At 36.1% G+C, this 27,031-nt stretch overlaps 3 protein-coding genes across 3 annotated transcripts; all 3 read left to right on the forward strand.

Annotated features, from left to right (window-relative positions):
* Positions 1–11,874: 11,874 nt before the first annotated feature.
* LOC139900629 (uncharacterized) lies at positions 11,875–12,738 on the forward strand. Its single transcript, XM_071883394.1, has one exon. The coding sequence runs from the start codon at positions 11,875–11,877 to the stop codon at positions 12,736–12,738; it is 864 nt and encodes a 287-aa protein (XP_071739495.1).
* Positions 12,739–12,967: 229 nt separating this feature from the next.
* On the forward strand, positions 12,968–13,522 carry LOC139900630 (uncharacterized). The gene has a single exon (XM_071883395.1). The coding sequence runs from the start codon at positions 12,968–12,970 to the stop codon at positions 13,520–13,522; it is 555 nt and encodes a 184-aa protein (XP_071739496.1).
* A 3-nt stretch (positions 13,523–13,525) lies between these two features.
* On the forward strand, positions 13,526–14,155 carry LOC139900631 (uncharacterized). Its single transcript, XM_071883396.1, has one exon. The coding sequence runs from the start codon at positions 13,526–13,528 to the stop codon at positions 14,153–14,155; it is 630 nt and encodes a 209-aa protein (XP_071739497.1).
* Positions 14,156–27,031: the final 12,876 nt, after the last annotated feature.

Below are 27,031 nucleotides of genomic sequence, written 5' to 3' on the forward strand. Positions count from 1 at the left end.
ATGTCGGGAAGTGGGATATCTTTAATTGAAAATTGACAAAACCGGACAAAACTGAATCTGGCCTGTGCGCGCCGCACACCCTTCTGACTTAAAAAAAAATTTATTTCGCGCGTTCGGTTGGTAATTGGTTTGGGTTGTTACATAAGATCGAGTTAAGCATAATTTGGTCATTGAGAATGAGCTTGGGTTAAAATCACTTAAAACCCCCAACTATCAAAATCACTTAAGATAATCGACACTACTATGTTGACTAAAGGCCAATTGAAAACCAACCTAGATCAACAACACAATCACTTGCAATTCCTAAGCTATTTATATAGATCACCTAATGTGCTGAAGCACACATTGATTCACTTCTCAAATCACTAAGAGAGCTACTCAACATATGTAATCAAAGTCAAGCCTAAAACAAACTCATAGCAATGGATCTTTTGCTAACTCAATAACACATGATCATGTAATTCGTTCAAACAACATTATTCAATTGATTTTGGGGCAAACACTAACATTAGAGATTCATAGATAAGCAAACACAAGAGATTTAGCCAATCATGGCTAAGATCAAACTAATAATAAGCATAGAAACATAAACAATCATCATCTTCAAGTTATTACAAGTAATAGATTCAAAATATGTAAAGTAAAGTGGAGATTACAACCCAAAATATAAAAAAGATGAAGATCTAAAGCTAAACAATAATGAATCTTGAGCTAGCTTCCTTGAATTCACCCTAAAACACCAATGGATGATGAAATCGGGGTTTTGTATATGAAATTCTGACCTAAGATAGATGCTCTCTAAAGATGCATATGAAAAATGACCTAATCTCGTTCCTTTTATAGTGCTAAAAATCTGGGCTGAAACAGCGACATGAACGCCACTTTTGACTCAGGAGTGGTGCTTTTGGCTTAAATGAAGAGCGGCGCTTTTGATCAGGAATGCCGCTTTTGGCTCAAATTAGTGGCGACGCTTTTGTTGTAGGAGCGATGCTTTTGGCTAGATAGGAGCGGCGCTTCTGGCTTTAGGAAAGGCGATTTTGCTCACTGATGAAAAATGGAGCTGAAATATGCATAAAAACGTCGCTTTTGTAGTTGGTGCGGCACTTTTGCTCCATAGGAGCGGCGCTTTTTGAGCTGATTCTGCACTTTCCAATTCCTTAGCCACTTTTGATCAAGATTTGGTCAATTTTACAGCAAATCAAGCCCTTATCCCCCAATTTACCAATTAGCTCAATAGCACACAAAATATGTCCCAAGATCGTCAAAAACCAAACAAAGTTAGGGAGATAACGCGAGATAAAACATATATAATTGGAGCGATATCAGCGCTTACAAGTCACTATAATTAATACTACCGAGTTAAGGGCTTTTTAGAACAAAACTCACATATAACAAACTTCTAAATCCATAAAGTATTATTTAATAATAAAAATATGTTATAAAACAAACTTTATAAATAAAGCGTAGTAAAACAGTAGGCATGTATTCTCACCCCAAAAATAGTTACAAAACAAGAAAAAGGGGGCTGCGAACTCACAAGTGATGCGGTGCAAATCGTACACGGTAGTCGGTCAGATTGTGTTCGTTGTTCCGGGCTTGAGACCTAAAGAATATTTATAAGGTCAGAGGTCATACTATCTAATATAGTATTTAGATTAGGTCTAAGATCAGTTCTTAAGTGATCTTACATGTCCATTTCGATTCTCGGTTTCAAAATGTTATATGGTTCATAGTTTAAGTGTTGACAGTTTTGACTACTTTTACCGTAACATTAGTTTAGGTGTTTCTATCAATCTAGACATCCATTTAAGGTGATATTACCATCTATAGAAAGCTATTTGAGTAAAGTTTTGAACCATGTAAGTTTAGCCTCTATACTTAAAATAAAAGTTGGTCAAAAGTTCACTCTTTTACAAGTGTGCAAAACAGTTCAGATTTACACTATAAGTTCCTAGGCAAGTTTAAAAATAGAAAAATTCATTTGTTTGACTTAAGATTTTTACAGAGATCTTATGACTCATAAAAATAATTATTCTCAAAAGAAATAACCTCCAGGACTTCATTAACCTAGTTTTTAGAGTTGAAGTTTTAGACTAAATTCTGACTACAATAAAATCTTATGTTAACTTGATGGGACTATATCTCAATGATTCCTTAATGGTTTTTGGTGTTTTAACTTGCCATGGTTTCCTTATTATGTCTATGTTTCAAATCAAAATCCTTTATTTCAAGATCTATCTTATATTTTAATTTATACATGATTCTTGGACACTTGGTCAGATTGCTTCAAATCTAAACTTGTGTCACCAAATAAAACTGAAAAATGACTTTTTCTTTGAAATAAATCATGAAAACTTTACTGGAAGTCACAAATACATATATGAACATCATACTAATTTATGAGTTCCTGAGATCAACCATAAGTTGGTTTTTAGGTCATGAACTTCAAGTAAAATTTTGGACAGCTCAAAGATAAAATAGTTTTACGTAGTTAACCACTTTAGTTCTTAGTTTAGCTTCATTTTAAGACATAGGACATGTAGAGATCTTAAGTTTACTGATCTATCATCAAGATCATGGTTAGCCATATAGTCATCATTGAGTGATTAAACACTCTAGATCAAGCAATTACACCATGAATGTTCTTGAAGATGACTAGCAATGATGAATAGAATTAAGTAGCTCTGATACCATCTGTAACACCCCGCCAAAATCGCCATTGACACAGATGTTAACTCTAGTCCCAGTGCTTGGCTTGACCTCTAAGCAATAGCAAATTTCTCGCGAAAACAATAAGTACCTGAGAATAAACATGCTAAAATGTCAACACAATGGTTGGTGAGTTCATAGGTTTTTGTACAACGTATAAAATTTACAAAAGTTTCATAGTTTCAAATAGTTTGAAATACTTTAAAAGAATAATAAAAATATTAAATTCTCGAGTCCATAAATGGTTTGATAGTAATACAGATCACATGATCAACTTCATAAATAGTTTAGAAGAAATATGATTTCAAGCTTTCAAGTACGAAAATAAGATCGTAGTTCATAACATATCAAGTTTGTAAACAGTTCCACAGTTTATAAGATTTCACAGTTATCAAATTCATAAACGGTTTCCATACAGTTTCAAAGTGTATATGTATCATGAGCACTCGGTAACAACGCTTAACACCACATGTAGTATCCTACATGATTTTCCTTTACCCTATATTGGACTATACACTATGCTAAATGTATTGTGTCGAAGTAACTAGCACCACAGTTAAGGTAGGGTGAGGTTGTCAAACCTAATAGATATGCTCTAGTGATTCGCGCCTACAAGTCACTGTAATTAATACTACCGAATTAAGGGCTTTTTAGCATAAAACTCACATATAACAAACTTCGAAATGCATAAAGTGTTATTTAATAATAAGAATATGTTATAAAACAAACTTTATAAATTAAGCATAGTAAAACAGTAGGCATGTATTCTCACCTCAAAAATAGTTATAAAACAAGAAAAGAGGGGCAACGAACTCACAAGTGATGCGGTGCAAAGCGTACACGGTAGTCGGTCAGATTGTGTTCGGTGTTTTGGGCTTGAGACCTAATGAATATTTATAAGGTCAGAGGTCATACTATCTAATATAGTATTTAGGTTAGGTCTAAGTTCAGTTCTCAAGTGATCTTACATGTCCATTTTGATTCTCGGTTTCAAAATGTTATATGGTTCATAGTTTAAGTGTTGACAGTTTTGACTACTTTTACCATAACATTAGTTTTGGTGTTCCTATCAATCTAGAAATCCATTTAAGGTGAGACTACCATCTCTGGAAATCTCTTTGAGTAAAGTTTCCAACCATGTAAGGTAAGCCTCTATACTCAAAATAGAAGTTGGTCAAAAGTTCACTCTTTTACAAGTGTGCAAAATAGTTCAGATTTAAACTATAAGTTCCTAGGCAAGTTTAAAAATAGCAAAATTCATTTATTTGACTCAAGATTTTTATAAATATCTTAGGACACATAAAAATACTTATTCTCAAAAGGAATAACCTCTAGGACTTCATTAACCTAGTTTTTAGAGTTGAAGTTTTAGACTAAATTCTGACTACAACAAAATTTTATGTCAACTTGATGGGACTATATCTCAATGATTCCTTAATGGTTTTTGGTGTTTTAACTTTCCATGGTTTTCTTATTATGTATATTTTTCAAATCTAAAGCCTTTATTTCAAGATCTATCTTATATTTTGATTTATACATGATTCTTGGACACTTGGTCAAATTGCTTCAAATCTGAACTTGTGTCACCAAATAAAAATGAAAAATGACTTTTTCTTTGAAATAAATCATGAAACTTTAATGGAAGTCAAAAACATATATATGAATATCATACTAATTTATGAGTTCCTGAGATCCACCATAAGTTGGTTTTTAGGTCATGAACTTCAAGTAAAATTTTGGACAGCTCAAAGATAAAATAGTTTTATGTAGTTAATCACTTTAGTTCTTAGTTTAGCTTCATTTTAAGACATAGGACATGTAGAGATATTAAGTTTACTGATCTATCATCAAGATTAAGGTTAGCTATATAGTCATCATTGAGTGATTAAACACTCTAGATCAAGAAATTACACCATGAATGTTCTTTAAGATGACTAGAAATGATGAATAGAATTAAGTAGTTTGTTATACCTTGAAGAGTTTTGATCTTAGGGCTTCAAGAAGATGACCAAGAGAGAGTTTTAGATCTGCAAATATGAAGTGTGAGTGTGTGAGGAGTGATCAAATGGCTAGAAGTGAGCAAGAGAAGGGCTTATATAGAGAGGGTGGTTTGGACGTGGCATAATGAGAGCAAAAGGGGAAGATGACTAACCAATTTGCCATTAAATGATCATGTAAATCTTAATCATTATGTTTTGCATTCGATTTAGCTTAATGAGGAAGTATTGGATGATGTATGATGATGATATGGATGATGATGATGATGATGGACGATTTTGATGATGATGATGGAAGAGTTCTTGTTAATTTTTGGTTCATAAATGTACATGTACTTGTGTAGTTTACCTAATGTATAATCTAAGGTGTTTAATTGTATGGTTAATATTTAGGAAGTAAGCTAAGATTAAGTTCTAATCAAGATAGGTTAAGGTTAGTTAAGTGAAATAATTGGCTAAGTACAAAGTGATCAAGACTAGTTATGAAAATGATTAAGTGTAGAGAAAGTATTAACTTAGAATTTAATATCCAAGTGAATTAGTTACAAATCTTTAATCTAAATACTTGGTTAATAAGTTTACTAATTAAGTATTATATATAAAGGTATAAATTACAAGTCTAGGGTTTATGGTGATAAGCTAGGGTTTCAGGACATTGTACAAAATGTGTGAGGTAACACTTAATCAAGTAAAACCTAAAATGTATCCTTAGAGTTATACAAATCCTAAAATAAACCAAGACCTAGGTCATCAAATTTGCTAGGTAAGTTGAAAATTCTAAGTCATGAAAGTTAGATTAAACAACTTGGTCGGAAATGTTCGGGTTGTAACACTCGACTAGCTCAGCACCTGTTCTACCTCTCGACACACTTGACCAGACCCATGAACTCGTATAGCGTGTCCCATCCCAAGGCACTCAGTTATTTACAGCAGCCTGCAAATCAGTTTCTAAGCACACTAGTCTTCTAAATTTGTGTCGAAGTGGTTGATCCGTGAGCCAAACATCATTCCAAAAAAAAGTGTCTTTACCGTCACCAATTGATTTAACAAAAGAAGACTTGAAATTTACACCAAGATCTTCAATAAGTTCACTTGTTTTAATAATATTCAACCACGTAGAATTGGATGAACAAGTAAGTGATTGTCCCACCTGGACAACCATCCCGAAAACCCATAAATACTTTTTATGATTTTAAACCACAAAGTGTAACAACCTCGAATCGGGCCTAGTAGTAAATGACCTTTTTACCCTTAGTTAATATTAATTTACTAATATTAGTGATTTTAATAATTATGGGTTAATAATTATTTGAATAGTTAGTTGTGTGCGTTTTATGACAAGGGTTACAGAACAGGTTTCGTTATGTAAATTGTACCTCGCTAGGGCCGCCTAATGAGGTACATTGTGTTATAGATAACTGATAAATACCCGTGTGTAGTAGGGAATGGAGTTTCCTTACAATGAAGAAACCCCCATCTGTTGAAATAACCCGTACGTTCTTTATCTTATTATTTTTAGTAAACATAAACCCTAAACACACTCTAGCTCCCTAAATTCATAAAGTCAAAAGTGCAAATTCAAAGCTTGTGATTTCATTTATCTGATTTAAGTGTTTTCAAGAATCAAAATAAGGTAAACATCATTAAATTTGATAAATTTAAAATGGGTTTTTGGGTTGAAATGGGTTTTGATGATTTTTAGGTTTGATTCATGATGATATGTGTTTGTTATGCTTAATTGATGTTATAAATAGTTTCTATATGTGTTATTTGGTATTCTTTATGCATTGGATTGACCAAAACAAGAAAAAATCGAGTTTTGGGGTCAAAAAATGCAAAAACAGCGAGTTAGAGCTGTTCTACAGCTCCCACACGTTTGACAGCTCAACTACGTGGTTGAGCACACTTTTGAGGGCTCAACCACGTGGTTGAGGGCTCAACTATGCGGTTGAGCAGTGGTCAGCTTTTGGTAAAATTGAAAAGGGTGTACTTTCCAATGATAGGGTTTTAAAATACTAAATCAAACTTTAAGATGGGTTGAAAAAGCTTGAATTGCAGTTATGCTGCTGTTCTTGCTCAACAGTGCGAGTGAGGCACTCACTCGTAAGGGTGAAGTGTCCAACTGTGCATGTAAGTTACTTAATCGTGCGAGGGGACTTTAAAGTCACTCATGGGAGTAGTTTGTCAGTCGTGCGAGTGAGGATACTCATTCGTACGAGTGAGTTGGTCAGTCGCACGAGTGAGACTCCACCCGTTCGAGTGACACTGTTTGTATGTTTGGGTCAAGTGCAATTCTAACCCATTTACTATATTGATGTGCTTATTTCTTCTGATGTGTAATCTGATTAAAATGGCTACTAACTAGAGAAATGATATTCTCAGGTGATAAAGAAAAAGGTGAAGGCTCAATGAAATAAGACTATTGAGTTCGTGTATTTCCAGGTGAGTGGGACTATCCTAATGTTTATAAGTATTTAGTAGCGGGTTATGCTACTGTTACCTTGGCTTACTCACCTGAATAATTAGTATATGATATACTGTGCTATATTATGTGACTTGTTGTGACCACCTTAGATGCCGGCTACGGGTTAGTAGTCCGGTAGTTGATATTGCCGATTGCGGATTTTGTAGCGGCAACTGGCTTACTTGTGGGGCAACTATGGTTTTGTAGTTATGCCAAATTTGTAAGTTGGGCAAGAGACAAGAATGAGTCTTTCTGGTTCAGGAGTTACTTTTCGCGTAGTATAGTTGAACGATGCATCCCCTGCATCAGGACACTATGCAAGGGAAACAGTAACTGGAATTATCGGTATACTCCAGCCTGATCTGTTGGAGTTAAGGGCCTGGCCAGGCTGCTGATCCTCTTATTTTCGAGACCTTGTTTGTGCATTGTCTAGCTTGATGCTATATGCTTATACCTGTTAGGACTGTGCCATTCACTTAGCCTTGTACTAACCCCCTCACTTCCTCCCCTGCAGGTAGACTTGTATGCTAAGGTTTTTGGGAGGAGTGATGTGTGCAGCGGTGTATACGAAATACTATTATTTTTATTACGAAATACGATACAATTTACACAAGTTTTATTTATTTATATAGATGGGATATACTTAAACCTTGCTACAACACTTATAGGCAGTGTACCTAATCGTAGAGTATTGTAGTTTTTAGTAAGTCCGGTTCGTTCCACAGGGAGCTAGCTGAGTTTAACGCTATATTTTTAACAACTATATTTATATAAAATATATATAATTATATATAGTAATATTATTATAAAAGGGGGTTTTTACCATTTAATGGCCGGTTTGTCGATTTTAAATAAAGCGTAAAGATAAATGACGAAAATATAAATGATAGAATTTAAATTGCGATAAAGTAAATTGCAGTAATTAAAATGACAGTAAATAAAGGTACGATGAAATATGAAATAAAAGTATTATGCTTATTTAAACTTTCGTAATCATGATGTTTGACGTTTTGATTTTAATTTATTACCCTGGGTTAATTGTCCTTTGTCCTGGATTATTTGATACCTATTTGGTTTTTGTCCATAATAGTCCATCGGTCATAATTATAAAATGCTCGTCAAATTAGCCTTATTCCCGAAGTCAAATATTCCAACTAATTAGGTATTCGAACTGTAACAAGGTTTTAATACTTTGTTTAATAATTACACCAGGTTATCGACTGTGTGTAATTCAAGGTTTTAATACTTTGTTAACAATTACACCAATTATTCTTGTATGTAATCCACCCCTGTTTTAATGAGATATGAATATTAATTTACCCACTTGATCAGTTTGAATAATCAATTACCCAACCCGAATAATTAATTAAATGATTGTAAATGATGTCGTATAAACGTCACTAAATAGGACATTCGTAATCAATTTAATAATTATTAGATTAACTAATTTGAAGATAGGTTCGATAGGTTCCAAGGAGTTGTCACTCAATTAGACAATATCCCCTATCTATTAATAGTCATAGTCCAATGTCCACAAGTGTCGGTCTTTTGTCAAAACCCAAATTATGGTACAAAATCCAATAACCCCATCTTAATATTTAGCCCAACATCACAATTACTTCGGCTCAAATAAGCATAATAATAACTTAGTTACGAGACATTAATTTAAAAAGGAAGAACATAGCTTACAGTGGTGATTAATCGCGTAGCGTTACACGGACAGATTTTCGACTTAAAACCCATAAAACATTCCTTATAATAACCCAATTATTATTAACTAAATATTAAAATTAATATTATAATTATAAATATATATTATGTTTAGAGAGAGAAAGAAAGAAGAAAAGGTGTACATAATTCGCTGAAAACGTCGCCTTTTATAGCACTTGGCCAGGTTCTGACCTCCATATGATCGCATGGATTTTGTGCCTTCTGGCCATGCGATCACATGGCCCTCTGATCCAGCTCATATGCTTTTGTTTTCTAGTTTGCCGACGTTTTATTTATATATATATATATAATTTATATTAATTATATATATATTATATTATATTCTTGTGCATAATTGACTTGTAATTTTAGCTCCGTTGACTCGCGCGTTGATGCTCGGTTCATGTCTCGGTTCTGGATTTTCGAACGTCCTTTCGTACGCATAGATATCGTGTACTTTGCGTTCCGCGGCTCGTATTCTTGTCATTTTTAGACGTTTCTTATCAATAAATGGAACCACTTGAATTATATCTTGTTCATTTGAGCTTTTTGGTCATTTGCGTCTTTAAATCGTCGTTTTCTTCTTTTGTCTTCGCACTTATTTATTTAAACGAATATTACATAAAAATAGAAAAATTGCAACTAAAAATATTACATATTGGAACGATATTGTGCCTAAATATATGTTCATTTAGAGCACTATCAAGGAGCTTGCCGTTTGATGGATATGTTTGAAGAAAAACTCTGATGTCTTTTGTCTAATATAGGAATAGTTGTTTAACGTAACACCAGATGAATTCTAATAACCGTGTGGTACTGTAAAACCTATTTATGAATATGTATAAAGTTTCCGCTGTATAATTAAAAAAAATGGACGGTGTTACAAGTTGGTATCAGAGCGTAGGTTTGGCACCGTGTACACATGGATGTCATGTTCCCAAATCTTCGGCAGTGTGTCAAACATATCCTTGGGAGACAAGCTAAGTGAATATAGAGAATGGTATGATAGTCTATAGGTACTAACGGATTATCCACTAAGCATTTGTGAGATGATGTGTAGTACATGTGAAAGATAACTGACGAAAGGCAGGATGTTCGAGCTCCACCTACCCCCGAAATCTTCAAAGCTCCACCTGAAGGGGAAGACTCGGACCCTGATCAACAAGAGTACATCCAACGAATGGAGAGTCAATTGAAATAAGCCCGAGACCGGATAACTGAGCTAGAAGGGATTGTTTCTATGGGTACAACGACTGGTAATGATGATACCGCACCTTCAGGGTTTTCTGTACCTCAGTTTGGGTCTGCATCAGGGGGAACTTCATCACAACCACAACAGTTCCAAGTTCCGTTGCCATTTCCGCAGTTTCAAATGCCACCACAGCAACAGTCACAGCCTCAATAGGGATACCAAAATCTGGGTCAAGTTATGTATCCTTACATGATCAAAATGTGGCCGCATCCAACAACTGAAAGTAAGAAAAAGTGTACTTTCAAGCAATTTCTTGACTGCAAGCCTCCAGAGTATGTCGGTAGTTCTAATTCGACTGAAACCTTTGATTGGTTACGTGAGGTAGACCGAGCATTGGAAGCCTGTCAATGCAAGCCCGAATTATGTGTAACTTATGCCAGCAGATTGTTGAAAAAGAAAGCAATGGGTTGGTGGGATTTAATAACTTCTCAGATGTCAAGGGAAATATTGAACCAAGTGACTTGGGAACAATTTGCAGCTAAGGTGTGTGAATAGTATTGCACTCCTTATGAAATCTCAAGAATGAAGCGGGAATTTATGAATCTAAAGATGACCAGACATATGACAATTGACGAAGTGCTCGAGAAGTTCACTGACAAGCTTTGCTTTGTACAACAGTGGCTTCCTAAAGAATAGTCTAAGATTGATCAGTTTGTGGAAATGATCTTCCCGGAATACAGATCATTGGTAATAATGGCACCTTCATTACCTCAAGCATTTGCCACAGCCAAGATGGTGGAAGGAGACATTAAGGCAACCAAAGAGAGTCAAAAAGAAACGGTGGCGCAGCCCAAAAGTCAAGGTATTTTCAAATCAAATAAGCCTCATGGTGGTCATCAAAAGGGAAGATTTTCTTAAATTGGTAGTAGCTCGAACCTGAGGGTGTGGTGCAATGGTTGTAAATCAACTCATGCGGGTCCTTGTACCAATTTAACAAAGAGGTGCATGCGGTGTGGAGTAATGGGTCACGATATCTAGGCTTGCACATTCAAAGAAAATATTTGCTGGAATTGCCATAAATCAGGGCACATGTCAGTTGATTGTCCATCTGCAAAAAAGATGAGTTCTGGGGTAGGGCAGGAGTAAGGACAGCGTCAGTCGGGGGATCTTCAACTTCGTCAACTGGACAGAAGCATAAGACTCCTCCAAGACCTGAAGCAAGAGCCTTTTAGATGTTGGTAGATGCAGCTACTACTGCCGACGATGCTATCACTCAATGATTATGATGTGAATGAACAAACTCACCCAAGTTTCCTGAATGAACAAGGTATTAATCGAACTGGTGCCAATGAGCAGCAAACTGCAGCTACGACTAGTACTGTTAATAAGGATGATGCCAATAATATGGTCACAGAAGAGCATGGTAGTCTGCCACAGGTTAATCAAAATAAAGTGACACAAACAGAACCATTGGAGCCTATGAAGAATCCCACTGTCGAAGCACAAAAGATATCTTATTTGAATGCAACAGTAGGCACATCTAATGCAAAAAGGGTGAATTTTCATTTAATGGAGAGTTTTAACTTGCTTAACGAAGGTGTTGATATGGTACTCCCTATGTCTTCTGTTAAGGAGGCATGTGATAGATATAGCAACACTCTTTATGGATATTTTGTAGGCAAAAGAATTGCTTACCCGGTTGTTAAGAATTATGTAATGAACGCATGGGAAAATATGGCATCGAGAAAACAATGATGAACTCGAAAGGTTTTTATTTTTTTAAGTTCGCAACAACTAAAGGTATGCTTGATGTTATAGAAAATGGTCCTTGGATGATAAGAACGGCACCAATAATTCTAAATAAGTGGGCAGCCAATGTGTCACTTACAAAGGAGGATTTGACTAAAGTTCTAGTATGGGTAAAATTGCATGATATTCCTTTAACGGGGTATACTGAAGATGCCCTTAGCAAGATAGCATCGAAGATTAGTAAACCAATTATGTTGGACTCCTATACGAGCACTATGTGCATTAAGGCGTGGGGTCATCCTAACTATGCTAGGGCGATGATTGAAATTAGCGCTAACAAAGATTTGAAAAAGGATCTCACAGTCGCAACATCGGGAATTAATGGTGCGAGTTGTACAATTGACACAGTCACAGTTGAGTATGAATGGAAACCACCGAGATGCTCGGGGTGTAATGTTTTTGGCCATGGGGATTTGCACTGCCCGAAAAATATTTCAGTCCCAGTGGCTACGAAAATAATAGATAACGAGGGATTCCAAACTGTGAAGGTGACAAAAGCTACAGGTCATAGTAACAATTCACATCGAAGGCAGAATGATGGTTTCATCGTGGGAAAAAAGACGCAAAAGATGGTCTATAGACCTAAGAAAAATGTTGATCAGGATGGAAACACAAGTGGTGTGCAAGGTATGGTGGGTACAGTAGACAAACAAGTAAAGGAAAAAAAAAATGGAGTGCCCATGAGTAACACGTATGATGCTTTAGACGGTATTGAAGAGGATGTGGAAACAAATGTCCATAAACTTGTCGATGAAGCTAGTGACATTGAATCGGAGCACAATGAAACGATTGCATATATGGTTCCACCAATTTCTGAGGGGGAAAGCACTCCCGGGGTAGATGGTCATAATGATTAGTATAGCCGCTTGGAATATAAGGGGTTTGAACCGAATCCCTAAACAACAAGAGGTTCACGAGGTGGTTGTAACTAATCGTTTGAGTATATTAGAATCACATGTTTCCATCAGTAGATTGAATAATGTTTGCAATGTTGTGTTTCCGTATTGGAATTGGACTTCTAATAATAGTGTGTATGCCCAAGGTACTCGCATCATTTTGGGATGGGATCCATCCATAGTGCAGCTTATGGTTGTTATGGCTACAGATCAAGTTATACACTGCCTGGTTGTGTTTCTAATTGGGAAGAGATCATACGTTTCATTTATCTATGCCGTTAATAATTACATTCAACGTAGACAACTGTGGAAAGATCTTTGTGTGCATAAGAGGTTTGTAGGGCAACACCCTTGGACTATTATGAGGGATTTTAATGCATCGTTGAGTCTTGATGATTCTACGTCCGGGTCTTCAAACATCAATATTATTATGCGTGAATTTCAAGAATGCATTAAAGAGATTAATATGGTAGACGTGAATTATACAGGGCTTCATTACACATGGAACCAAAGCCCAAATTCGGTGACGGGTATATTGAAAAAAATCGATAGAGTCATGGCAAATGACAAGTTTATAGAAGAATACCCGGATGCTTATGTAATTTTTCAACCCTACAGAATATCGGATCATACCCCTATGGTCCTTAAATTGCCTGACATGAGTGGTTCAAAGCCAAAACCGTTCAAATTTGGAAATTTTGTTGTCCACCATGAGGAGTTTAAACGTACTGTTACAAATGGTTAAAATATGAACGTGGAAGGTCACATGATGTTTTGTGTTGTTAAACGGCTTCGTATGATGAAGAAATCTATTAGAAAATTAATGTGGTCGAAAAGGAACATCCATGATCGAGTTATAAAGTTGCGTACAGAGTTAGATGCCACGCAGGCTTCACTGGATATTAACCCTGATTCTGTCCAGCTCCATTTAGAAGAGAAAACCAAACTTCAAGAATTCAATGAAGCACTTTTAGTGGAAGAAAGATTTCTCAAGCAAAAGGTAAAAGAGGAGTGCCTTCGAGTTGGAGATTCAAATTCAAGTTACTTTCATAAAGTTGTTAGAGGCAGGAAAAACCGAAACCACATCAAAGCTGTGTTTGATCATGAAGATAACTTAGTTGAAGGTGTAGACGTGGCTCGTGTGTTTACCCAGCACTATGAACTATTTCTTGGTACAACTTCTTCATGCACTAATATAGTGGAACCTGAGTCACTTTTTGAATCACGAATCAGCTCAGCTAAAGTTAAGCATATGGTCAGACCCGTTACCAGTAATGAAGTTAGGATGGCAATGTTTGATATTGGGAATGACAAAGCGCCGGGTCCAGATGGGTATTCGTCGGTATTTTTTAAGGAATCATGGGACATTGTAGGATAGGATGTGTGCTCGGCTGTGAAAACCTTTTTCTCCAACGGGCAGCTTCTAACAGAGTTAAACCATACAATCATTTCTCTTCTGCCGAAGAACCAAAATCCATGTAAGGTTAATGATTTTTGACCAATCTCGTGCTGTAATGTTCTATACAAATGCATCAGTAAGATTATTACGAACCGTATCACTTCTAGTCTAGAAGATATTGTTCAAGAAAATCAATCGGCCTTTATACTGGGGCGGCGGATATCTGATAACATCTTGTTAACTCAAGAGTTGATGAGAAATTATCATCTTCATAGTGGTATATCGAGATGCGCTTTCAAAGTTGACATTCAAAAAGCTTATGATACGGTTGATTGGGGTTTTTGAAGGCTATCTTAGGTCACTTCGGCTTTCATAAAATCATGGTAGGGTGGATAATGAAGTGTGTTTCAACAACTTTTTTTTCGATTTGCATCAATGGTAATTTATGTGGCTACTTCAAAGGGAAAAGAGGTCTTCGTCAGGGTGACCCAGTGTCTCCATATTTATTTATCCTTGTGATGGAAGTTCTATCGCTAATGCTACAACGTAATATTGATCGAACTCCTGGGTTTCGATTTCATCCTAAATACGTAAGACAAAAGATTTTTAATTTATGTTTTACGGATGATTTGTTTTTATTTTCTCATGCAGATGTGGTTTCGACGAGAGTAATTTTTGATGCTTTGAATGAATTCAAGGGCTGTTCGGGCCTTACTCCGAGCATTCCCAAAAGCATGGGATATTTTGCAAATGTGAACAACTTGGTTAAATCTCAAATACTAAACTTAATGGCTTTTGAAGTTGGGAAGCTGCCGGTGCGATACCTAGGAGTACCTCTAGTTTCATCCCGTTTACATATTCGAGATTGTAAACTATTAGTTGAAATGGTAAAAAACCGTATTCAAGTTTGGAAGAATAAATTTCTTTTGTTTGCCGGAAGGGTGAAACTCATATCGTCGGTTCTAGAGTCGATGCAAATCTATTGGTATTCGGTTTTTGTCATTCCGGATTCCATTGTAAAAGATATAGAAAAATTGATGCGAGGTTTTTTGTGGTGTCAAGGAGAGATGAAACGTGGGAAAGCGAAAGTCAAATGGGATGATGTGTGTCTTCCAAAGAATGAGGGTGGGCTCGGTATTAAGTGTCTGAAGTTATGGAATGTTGCTTTGTTATCCTCTCAGGTTTGGTGGCTGTTGTCCCATAAACACTTATCGTTTGGCTAATCGGAATTTTTGGGATGTTATGGTGGGTAGCGATGCAAGTTGGAGTTGGAGGAAAATGCTTAATATTCGTGATATCATTCATCCGTATATGTTTCATAAAATTGGTGATGGAGCAACTACAAATGCCTAGCATGATCGCTGGAATAAGCATGGAGCTCTTATTGATATTGTGTCTAGACGAAATATTGTTCGAGAAGGATATAACTTGAACGAAAGTGTGCGTGATATTATGAATGGTAACAGTTGGTCATGGCCAACTTCTTGGTACAGTGAGTATATTTTACTTCAACAATTTAATACCCCTGTGCTAACTAACGATAATGATGTTGTTCAATGGATGGACTTGAAAGGAAATTTTAAAGATTTTTCTGTTAGTGTGGTGTGGGATTCGATCCGACCGTATGCGCCCAAGATATTATGGTCTAATGTGGTTTGGGTCGGGCAATGTATTCCTCGACATGCATTTATTGTTTGGTTGCTCATGGGGGAGAGGTTGAAGACTCAAGACAAGTTGAAATCATGGGAACGTAATTTACAACTAAATGCCAATCTCGTGTGTGCATTGTGTAAGGCCCAACCCGAGTCACATGACCATATTTTTTTCAATTGTCCTGTGTCGAAACAGGTTTGTATGAAATTTACACCTCTTGTTGGCATTGCAAATTGGAGCAACAGGTGGAAAGAAATTAGGGAATTATTGCTCCCTTTTGCTGCTCGTAATGTTGCCCGTTGAGTTGTTGCCAAAATAATATTTGGTGCTTTGGTGTACTACTTGTGGCAGGAAAGAAACAACAGACTATATGGAAAAAAGGCTTGTTCGGTGGACCAAATATATGATATCGTTTACTCAACAGTGAGAATGAAACTGATGTCGATAAAGTTTCGAGACTCTCCTTTTGTGCGAGAAATGAAGGATAAGTGGAAGGTTCTGTAATTCTTTTTTGTTTTGATAGGTTGTGTGGTCTAGATTATTTTATAGTTGTGATAGTCTAGTTGGTTCATCTTTATGGTTGTAAGACACTCTTGCAACAGTGAACTCGCATTGTAATCATTCTTTTATTATTTTTAATAATATTCATCGGGGTAACCCTTTACCCAAAAAAACTCGACACCTGCTAGTGTATTGTTCGATTGCAGAGCTAATCGTTATCTTATGGCTACTAGGTTCTGTGATAAGTTAAACTTGCCTGTTTGTATGTTACCTGAACCGTTAGAAGTGAAAGTAGCCAGTGGTAAGACCGTTCCAGTGACAACATCTGTGTCTGGAATAAGTATAGAAATAGATGGGAGTATATTTCCGATGACTTGCTTAGTAATGCCCATACCTAGCTTTGATGTAGTTCCAGGTATGAACTGGTTGAGTTACCATAAGGCTAGTATAAAATGTCATAAGAAATTGATTTCTTTCCCTTTATCTGATGGGACACGTGTTATAGCCCGGGGAGAACGGGGTGGGTTTGGTTTTCCTTTGATTTCGATGATGAAGTATAGGAAATCGATAGCAAAGGGATGTGATACGTTTCTCGCGTATGTAATTGATGCTAAGAAAGAGAAAAAGACAGTAGCTGATATTCCAGTAGTGCGTGACTTCCCAGAAGTATTTCCAGATGAATTACCGGGTTTGCTACCAGTTAGGGAAGTAGAATACATAATTGAGTTGATGCCAGGATCTACACCAGTGGCTAAAGCTCCTTATAGGTTAGCTCCGTCTGAGATTCGGAAATGATGACGCAAATTCAGGATTTGCTAGATCGTGGGTTTATACGACCGAGTTCTTCACCGTAGGGTGCGCCAGTATTGTTCGTGAAAAAGAAAGACGGGACGCTCCGAATGTGTATTGATTATCGGGGATTGAACAAAAAAACTGTGAAGAATAAGTATCCTCTTCCGAGGATAGACAATTTATTCGATCAGCTTCAAGGAGCTTCGTTCTTTTCGAAAATAGATTTACGCTCCGGGTATCATCAGGTTCGAGTTGCTAAATCCGATATTCTGAAAATAGCATTTCGTACTAGGTACGGTCATTATGAGTTTTTGGTGATGCCGTTCGAGTCAACGAATGCGCCAACAATTTTTATGGATTTAGTGAATCGAGTGTGTCGACAGTTTCTCGATAAGTTTGTCATAGTATTTATTGATGACATTCTGATCTATTGAAAGACAGAGTCTGAGCATGCGGATCACCTACGTCAAGTATTAGAATTTTTGAAACGAGAAAAGCTATATGCCAAGTTTTCCAACTGTGAATTTTGGTTACGTGAAGTTCAGTTTCTGGGTCATGTTATTTGTCAAGATGGTATTAAAGTAGATCCATCCAAAATAGAAGCGGTAATGAATTGGAATGCACCGAAGACTCCGACTGAAATTAAGAGTTTTCTGCGTTTAGCAGGGTATTACCGTAGATTTATCAAGGATTTCTCTAACATTGCGGGTCCATTAACAAAGTTAACTAGAAAAGATGTATCTTTTCAATGGGGTGATGAACAGGAGATAGCATTTCAGACATTGAAGCAGCTATTGTGTCAAGCTCCAATATTAGCGTTACCCGAGGGTACTGATGATTTTATGGTATATTGTGATGCGTCATATGCGGGTTTGGGTTGTGTGTTAATGCAGTGAGAGAAGGTTATTATGTATGCTTCGCGGCAGTTGAAAACTCATGAAAAGAATTATCCAGTAAATGACTTAGAAATGGCAGCAGTGGTTTTTGCTTTGAAGCTATGGAGACATTATTTATATGGTACGCACTGCGTTATTTGTACAGATCACAAGAGTTTACAGTATAACTTTCTCGGAAAGAGTTGAATATGCGGCAGATACGGTGGCAAGAATTAATAAAAGATTATGATTGTGAAATCCGCTACCATCCGGGTAAGGCAAATGTAGTCTCTGATACTTTAAGCCGAAAAGGATCCATTGACAATGTGAAATTTATGCGAATAGAAATTGTACCGGATCTGATCGAACGCTTGAAGATAACTCAATTAGAGGCCTTAAGTGATGAACATTTAAAATCCGAGCTTTTAGTTAAGAGAAAAGATGATTTAGTTGACGATTCTCGTGGATTAAAAACCTTCAACAATCGAGTATGGGTTCCTCTACTCGAAGAATTGAGGGAATTAATTATGAATGAGGTGCACAAATCAAGATTATCCATTCATCCAGGAAGTACAAATATGTATCATGATTTGAAAAGCATGTATTGGTGGCCAACAATGAAGAAATACATCGCGCATTTTGTAGAAAAATGTCATATTTGCGCCCAAGTTAAAGCTGAACATCAAAAACCCTATGGATCGTTACGTCAATTAGAAATTCCAGAATGGAAATGGGAACATATAACGATGGATTTTGTAACCAAGTTACCCCGAACCCAGAAAGGACATGATATGATCTGGGTGATTGTTGATTGATTAACTAAGAGCGCACACTTTTTGCCTGCTAGTGAAACGACATCGTTGAGTAATTTGGCTCAGTTATACATAAATGAAGTTGTAGCTCGGTATGGGATACCATTATCTATTGTGTCAGATAGAGATTCGAGATTTGTATCTAACTTTTGGCAGAGTTTACAACAAAATTTGGGTACTCGTGTTAATCTTAGTACAGCGTATCATCCTCAAACGGACGGTCAAAGTGAACAAACTATTCAAATGTTAGAGGATATGTTAAGAGCTTGTGTATTAGAATACGGTGGGTCATGGGATTCTCACTTACCATTGATAGAATTTGCATACAATAATTCGTATCATTCGAGTATCGGCATGCCACTCTACGAGATGTTGTATGGTAGACGATGCAGAACTCTGACTTGTTGGTTAGAGGCCGGAGAGAAACAGTTTGCAGGTCCAGAAAATGTACAACAAACCACTGATAAAGTTGCAATAGCTCGAGAAAAGTTGAATGCTGCCAGAGATAGACATAAAATGTACGCCGATCCTCGTCGACGACCAGTGACATTTTCTATAAGTGAACGTGTGTACCTGAAGGTATCGCCGTGGAAAGGTGTAATTCGATTCGGTAAACGCGAAAAATTAGCCCCAAGGTATATAGGTCCATTTAACATCAGGCAGCTATTGAACGATCATACCGTGGTTCTGGATCTTCCTGCAGAGTTAGCTGGCATTCACGATACGTTTAACATATGTTATCTTCGTAAGTGTAAGGTATACAACGAAAGTCAGATTCTACCATTGCAGGATTTAAAAGTTGACATTAATAAAAAGTTGGTTGAATAACCAGCCAGGATTGTTGATAGAAAGGTTACCAAGCTACATAAGAAACAGATACCAATGGTACCTGTAGAATGAAAACATAGTTTGGGTTCCAATTTGAATTGGGAGACGGAAGAGCTAATGAAAGCTAGATACCCTCCATTATTTGACCTGGACAAGATTCCGAGGACGGAATCTTCTTAAGGGGGTAGATTTGTAACAACCTCGAATCGGGCCTAGCGGTAAATGACCTTTTTACCCTTAGTTAATATTAATCTACTAATATTAGTGATTTTAATAATTATTGGTTAATAATTATTTGAATAGTTAGTTGTGTGCGTTTTGTGACAAGGGTCACAGAACAGGTTTCGTTATGTAAATTGGACCTCGTTAGGGCCGTATAATGAGGTACATTGTGTTTTAGATAATGGGTAAATACCCGTGTGTAGCGGGGAATGGGGTTTCCTTACAATGAAGAAACCCCCATCTGTTAAAATAACCCGTAAGTTCTTTATCTTGTTATTTTTAGTAAACATAAGCCCTAAACACACTCTAGCTCCCTAAATTCATAAAATCAAAAGTGCAAATTCAAAGCTTGTGATTTCGTTTATCTGATTCAAGTGTTCTCAAGGATCAAAATAAGGTAAACATCATTGAATTTGATAAATTTAAAATGAGTTTTGGGGTTGAAATGGGATTTGATGATTTTTGGGTTTAATTCATGATGATATGTGTTTGTTATGCTTGATTGATGTTAGAAATAGTTTCTATATGTGTTATGTGGTATTCTTGATGCATTAAATTGACCAAAACAAGCAAAAATCAAGTTTTGGGGTCAAAAAACGCGAAAACAGCAAGCTGGAGCTGTTCTACAGCTCCCACATGTTTAAGAAACTATTTCAACCACGTTAGCATCATCTTGAGGTCTACTTTCCAATTATAGGGTTTTAAAACACTAAATCAAACTTTAAGTTGGGTTGAAAAAGCTCGAATTGTAGTTATGTTGCTGTTTTTGCTCAACCGTGCGAGTGAGACACTCACTCGTACGGGTGAACTGTCCAACTGTGCATGTAAGTTACTTAATCGTGCGAGGGGACTTTAAAGTCACTCGTGGGAGTAGGTTGTCAGTCGTGCAAGTGAGGATACTCATTCGTACGAGTGAGCTGGTCAGTCGCACGAGTGAGACTCCACCCTTGCGAGTGACACTGTTTGTATGTTTGGGTCAAGTGCAATTCTAACCCATTTACTATATTGATGTGTTTATTTCTTCTGATGTGTAATCTGATTAAAATGGGTACTAACTATAGAAATGATATTCTCAGGTGATAAAGGAAAAGGTGAAGGCTCAGTGAAATAAGACTACTGAGTTCTTGTATTTCCAGGTGAGTGGGACTATCCTAATGTTTATAAGTATTTAGTAGCGGGTTATGCTACTGTTACCTTGGCTTACTCACTTGAATAAATAGTATATGATATACTGTGCTATATTATGTGACTTGGCCACCTTGGATGCCGGCTACGGGTTAGTAGTCCGGTAGTTGATATTGCCGATTACGGGTTTTGTAGCGGCAACTGGCTTACATGTGGGCCAACTATGGTTTTGTAGTTATGCCAAATTTGTAAGTTGGGCAAGAGGCATGAATGAGTCTTTCTGGTTCAGGAATTACTATTCGCGTAGTATAGTTGAACGATGCATCCCCTGCATCAGGATACTATGCAAGGGAGACAGTAACTGGAATTATCGGTATACTCCAGCCTGATCAGTTAGAATTAAGGGCCCGGCCAGGCCGCCGATCCTCTTATTATCGAGACCTTGTTTGTGTATTGGCTAGCTTGATGTTATATGCTTATACCTGTTAGGACTGTGCCATTCACTTAGCCTTGTGCTAACCCCCTCACTTCCTCCCCTGCAGGTAGACTTGTATGCTAAGTTTTTTGGGAGGAGCTTGCCGTTTTGATGGATATGTTTGAAGAACAACTCTGATGTCATTTGTATAATATAAGAATAGTTGTTTAACGTAAGACCAGATGAATTCTAATAACCGTGTGGTACTATAAAACCTAATTATGAATATGTATAAAGTTTCCGCTATGTTATTAAAAAAAATGGACGGTATTACACAAAGAGGTGGGTTTGGTTAAGAACCTCCACCACCACTTGCCGATTAAAGCCATATTTTTTCTTTGTAAAGAGCCCAAATTTAAATCACCCTTCCCAATAGGTCGAATAACCTCCTCCCATTTAACCCAATTAACCGATTAGCTATAATATTTGAATTTTTAATTTTCTGAAAATAAACAGACACTAGGGTACCTTTCAAATTGAAAAAACAAAAATTGGGACCCCAATTTGATATTTCATTCTAAATTCGCCATTGATATTGCATATAAGTTAGAGAACTGTGAATGTACCAATTTATATGCATTTACAATGTCACATCGAAAACTTATGAATGAACGAAAGTTATTTGTACACTTTTAAAATTTATCTGTAGAGTGCTTTCTTCTAACGCCAGGTGCAGGATACCAGGCCGAGAAAGCCGGGCAACCACTCCTCTGTTTTAGAGGGTACAACATCATAAAGCATCTTTAATGATGTATCAATAATTTTAGTGATGTACAAATTATCACCCTTTGATAATTTGAACGACCATATATAATTGACCATTACGGCGTGGTCTATTCATAGTGGTTGAATTTGTGATTAAATCTAATATTTTCTTTTTTTAGTTTTTTAACGGTTTAAAAGTAAAATCAAATAAGTAGAAGTATTTGTCTATACATAGTCTTATAATTAAGAGCATTGTCATTTAAAAAATACGTCAACAACTTTCTTGTATAAATATCAACTACTATGAAACTATCGATCTTATATCGTAAAACAGTTAACTTGAACCATATTTTAGCTCATGGGTCGAATGGATTCAATGTTTTGATTGTAGGATCACTCCAACAATCACTTTCCTTAATCAGTTTATTCATACACTTGTATCATACCTCTTTCACGATCACAATCACAGTCATCTCGGGTCTAATATCATGTGTAGGATCAATTAAGGTCCACCAAAATGATCACAATCACAGTCCTCTCGGGTCTAATACCATGTGTAGGATGAATTAAGGTCCACCGAAATGTTCTGCATATAACCTCAATAATTTTCTAGTACTCTAACACCAACTGGTGATAGAGGGAAGTTCCACTAAACTTATATACATATATTTGTTTCTTTTATTTTTCGATGTGGGGCACAGTTAACCGATTAGCTCCAACGTTGATGTGTGGCAAGTCTTGCCTAATCGTAAGACATTTTGTATGCCATCGTGGCTACATTGTTGTGGTTTATATGGAGGTTTCGCAACTCGGCCTTACACAACACGAAGGCATTGAAGAAAAGTATTTTTTTTTATTGTAATTGTAACACATCGTACTCGTAGTAGAGGCAAGATAGATGTGAATTGAAACGGTTGGTTTATTAAGTCATTCTAATATTGATGTTTTTGTACCCTAGTTTCTTGCTAGGGACCTAAGTTTTTAATATAATAGACCTTTCAAAAAGGGTTAAGGCTACTCAAGGGTCATATACTTTTTTTTCCCGAAGTAGGTCATATACCCAAAAAAAAAATACAATTATAGGTCATAAACTTTAAAAAAATGTGTTAATGTAAACCAACTTAACTTGTTGACCTGATAAATAAGGTTGTTCGTTTGATCTTCAAAAAAAGTATACTTTTTTTGTTCCGATGTAAGCTATATACCAAAAAAAATACTAATGTAGGTCACATACTTTCAAAAAGTGTGTCGATGTAAACAAAAGGTGACCTGTTTGGCCGGTAACAGGTTACCTTTTGTTTACATCGATACACTTTTTGAAAGTATGTGACCTACAAGTATTTTTTTTGTCCCGATGTAGGTCATATACCGAAAAAAAATACTATTATAGGTCATAAACTTAAAAATATGTGTTAATGTAAACCAACTTAACTTGTTGACTTCATAAATAAGGTTGTTCGTTTGATCTTCAAAAAAAGTATACTTTTTTTGTTCCGATGTAAGCTATATACAAAAAAAAAATACTAATGTAGGTCACATACTTTCAAAAAGTGTGTCGATGTAAACAAAAGGTGACCTGTTTAGCCGGTAACAGGTAACCTTTTGTTTACATCGATATACTTTTTGAAAGTATGTGACCTACATTAGTATTTTTTTGGGTACATGACCTACATCGAAACAAAAAAGATATATGAGCCTTAAGTAGTCTTAACTCTTTCAAAAAAAAAAAACAAACAAACTTAGAATCATATAAGTTGATTATACAATCACCTCATTCTAAAAATAACCATATTATCTAGAGTTAATGCAAGTAAATAATCAAATTCAATAAGAAACCTATAAAATGATATCTATATTTTGCAATTAAGTCCACCGAATTAAAACTTATCGTAACAAGTATTCGGGTCGGTCCGCTTAGCTGGACCCAAAATCGGTAACCCACCAAAAAATAAAAGCCAATAGCAAGGTTAGAACCTTCGCCCCTAAGCTTCTAACCAACAACTTGGCAAACTGTGCCACCAATTCAATTTGTAAATTCTATGGGTTGTTTAGTGTATATCCCTTTAATATGTTGATTTGCAAAGTCAAAGGTTAGTTGTCAATTTTGAATGCAACTGTTCATTGGTTTCTCTAAATGAATATATATACAATACAATACAATACAATACAATACAATATAATATGATGAATACATTCTTCATATTTAATCATCAGAAACATTTAGCTAGCAAAATCCCATATTTGCATAAATATGTTTGAAAATTGTCTTTATTTAGTGTACATTCATGACAATAACATTATTTGGATTTGTTTCAATTAATAAAAATTAGTATTATTATATGATAATATAAATATATTAGATATTGGGTTCGTGTCAGTGGCCCATAATTAGAGGCTAGTGAACATGCCACTAGGCATATATTGTTATCCCAATCGCAATAGTTCTAAAAATAAAGTAATAGTGTTACACTCTGTTAAAGTTACATAAGGTGTTTAGTTGAGCTTATTTTGCATCTCTATTGCTTATGAACGTGTTAATAAAAAAAACAAAAGTTATCTTATGCATTTTAATTTAATTTAATTCTATTTTTATATAAGCACTAAACTCAAGGAAATAACCTTATCCAAACAATCTATTCTCACTCTATTATGTTCAAATAACCTTATCCAACCAATATCTTCGATAACCATGAGGGTGATAATGATATGGTCCTGACCTTCTAATGTGGAGGTCAAAGGTTCGATTTCATGCAACCACAAAGTTATTCTCCCTCATGGCCACGGAGATTCGCCTGCAATGACTCCGGGCTACTCGCAAAGCGATAGTCACCCTGAAATTAGTTAGTTCAAAAAAGTTGGATATCCAGGTTAATAAAAAAAACCAATATCTTCAATCTTCATCCCCTTCTAAAAAAGTTTAATCTAATCGGGAGTCTATCATACAAGATACGTTATAAAAAATATTTATTATCTTCGATAGTTGATTCCCCACCTAATCGCCCTAGGGATCACAACCGGTCCTTGGTGGTTGCGGGTGGTGGGTTACAATGGTGGGCGGCTGTGATTGGTGTGTTTGATAGTTGTTTGGTGGCTGCCATCGGCTGATGGTGATTCCGGTCACTTATGACGCCGTGGGCGGCCGTATGTGGTTACCGGTGACCTATGAGGGTGCTGGTCGTAAGCTGGTGGCTGCTGGTTTTTGGCAGCGGCTACAGGTGAATGCTGGCTGCTGTTTTGACTGTCAGAATCTCCGGGTTTGTATATGTTCTCAGAAAATTGGCGGAGATGACTGGTTCTTTTATGGTGTGATTCCGTGTTTAGATGATGCTCGTCCGGTTCGTTCATTTCATTTAACCCGTCGCCGAGTCTGTTCGGTTGAGCTCGGTTCCGTTATCGGCGTTGTTGACTTGATTAACAACGGAAAACGAATGTTTGCTGGGTTTCTCTCGGGGTCGTATTGTATGCCCGAACAGTGATTGGTAGTTACTCGATCAGCTTGATTGTGGGTTTATCGGATACGAGGGTTTTCTTTGGTTCGCAATCCTCGAGTAGGTGCTCTCGGATTGCCCGGTGAACGTTTTGGTTGTGCGGTTCTCGAGAAGTGATAGGCGTAGGATTGGATACGGGATCAGGTTTATATGTATATCTTAGGTTGTATAGGACTCACAAAGCGAGTATCAATAAGTTTTTGTCAGTTGTGACCATTTCTCCTACTACAGATCTATATGATCTACAACGTTGTAACCACCGGTTCATTGGACTTTATATATATATATATATATATATATATATATATATATATATATATATATATATATATATATATACATACTAGTTTTGGAGCCCGTGCGTTGCACGTTGGAATTCATATTATTTCAAAGATAGCGTACGTATAATATTAGTAACATCACATGAAAACATATACAATTTTTGTCACATATCTGATATGAATGAAATATCTTTAAAAATTAGATAATACTTGGTGGAAATCATAATAATTTAACATAATTCAAATATTTCTAAAAAAACATTATACATACATAATAGTTCAAAGATATCATACAAATTAAAAATTTTTAAAATATTTCTTCAATTAAGTCTATAAGTGTTGCAAGACTTCTTTGTATACCACATTTTTTCTTGTGTTGGATACTTTGTTATCCTTGTCTAAGATTAATATCTTGATTCCTTGGCGATTAGTAACCCGAGATAGTACAACGTATAGTTGTCCATGACTAAACACCGATATTGGAAGAAATAAACCGACACACGATAGTGATTGTCCTGGACTTTTATTTGTTATCATTGCAAAAACTACATGATTGTATCATTAATGATTTAAAATACTTTATCACTAAGACCAAGATTTGGCCGTTCCTGATAACATGTCGTCTTAATCTTCAATAGACTTCAAAAACAGACATATGTGTGCATGAGGGAATCCACGTTCGTGAAATTCAGTTGTGTAAACAACTGCAGTGAAAAAGTTAAATCATTAGAGTTCTATTAAAAAAGTTATAGTTTTAGTCAATATACAATTAAGGAATATGAAGATATTCATTGAAAATACCTTTTTCAACCTCGCCAAAGACATGATTCTCTTTGAAGTCTTGTATCATACTTTCTAACTTCATTTCAAATAGCGAACACAATTTTTTGGTCATGTCTTCGGGTCTGAAATTCTGATTATGCAAGAAACAGACAATTTCGCGCCACTTTGGATTGCAAGTAACATTTATGAACACTTTGGATTGCATCATATACGTATAACCTATGATAAAATTTCAAAGGAGACATGAGTGAAAGTAGACAACAGAACATTGAAAATTGTCAAAAAAAAAAAAAAATTGGAAAAAGTCAATTGATT

This window comes from Rutidosis leptorrhynchoides, chromosome 3, assembly GCF_046630445.1.
Source record: "Rutidosis leptorrhynchoides isolate AG116_Rl617_1_P2 chromosome 3, CSIRO_AGI_Rlap_v1, whole genome shotgun sequence".
Classification (NCBI taxonomy): Eukaryota; Viridiplantae; Streptophyta; class Magnoliopsida; order Asterales; family Asteraceae; genus Rutidosis; species Rutidosis leptorrhynchoides.

Coding starts and splice junctions, on each gene's coding strand:
- LOC139900629 (XM_071883394.1), top strand. CDS start 11,875: ATGCTTGATGTTATAGAAAATGGTCCTTGGATGATAAGAACGGCACCA.
- LOC139900630 (XM_071883395.1), top strand. CDS start 12,968: ATGGTTGTTATGGCTACAGATCAAGTTATACACTGCCTGGTTGTGTTT.
- LOC139900631 (XM_071883396.1), top strand. CDS start 13,526: ATGAACGTGGAAGGTCACATGATGTTTTGTGTTGTTAAACGGCTTCGT.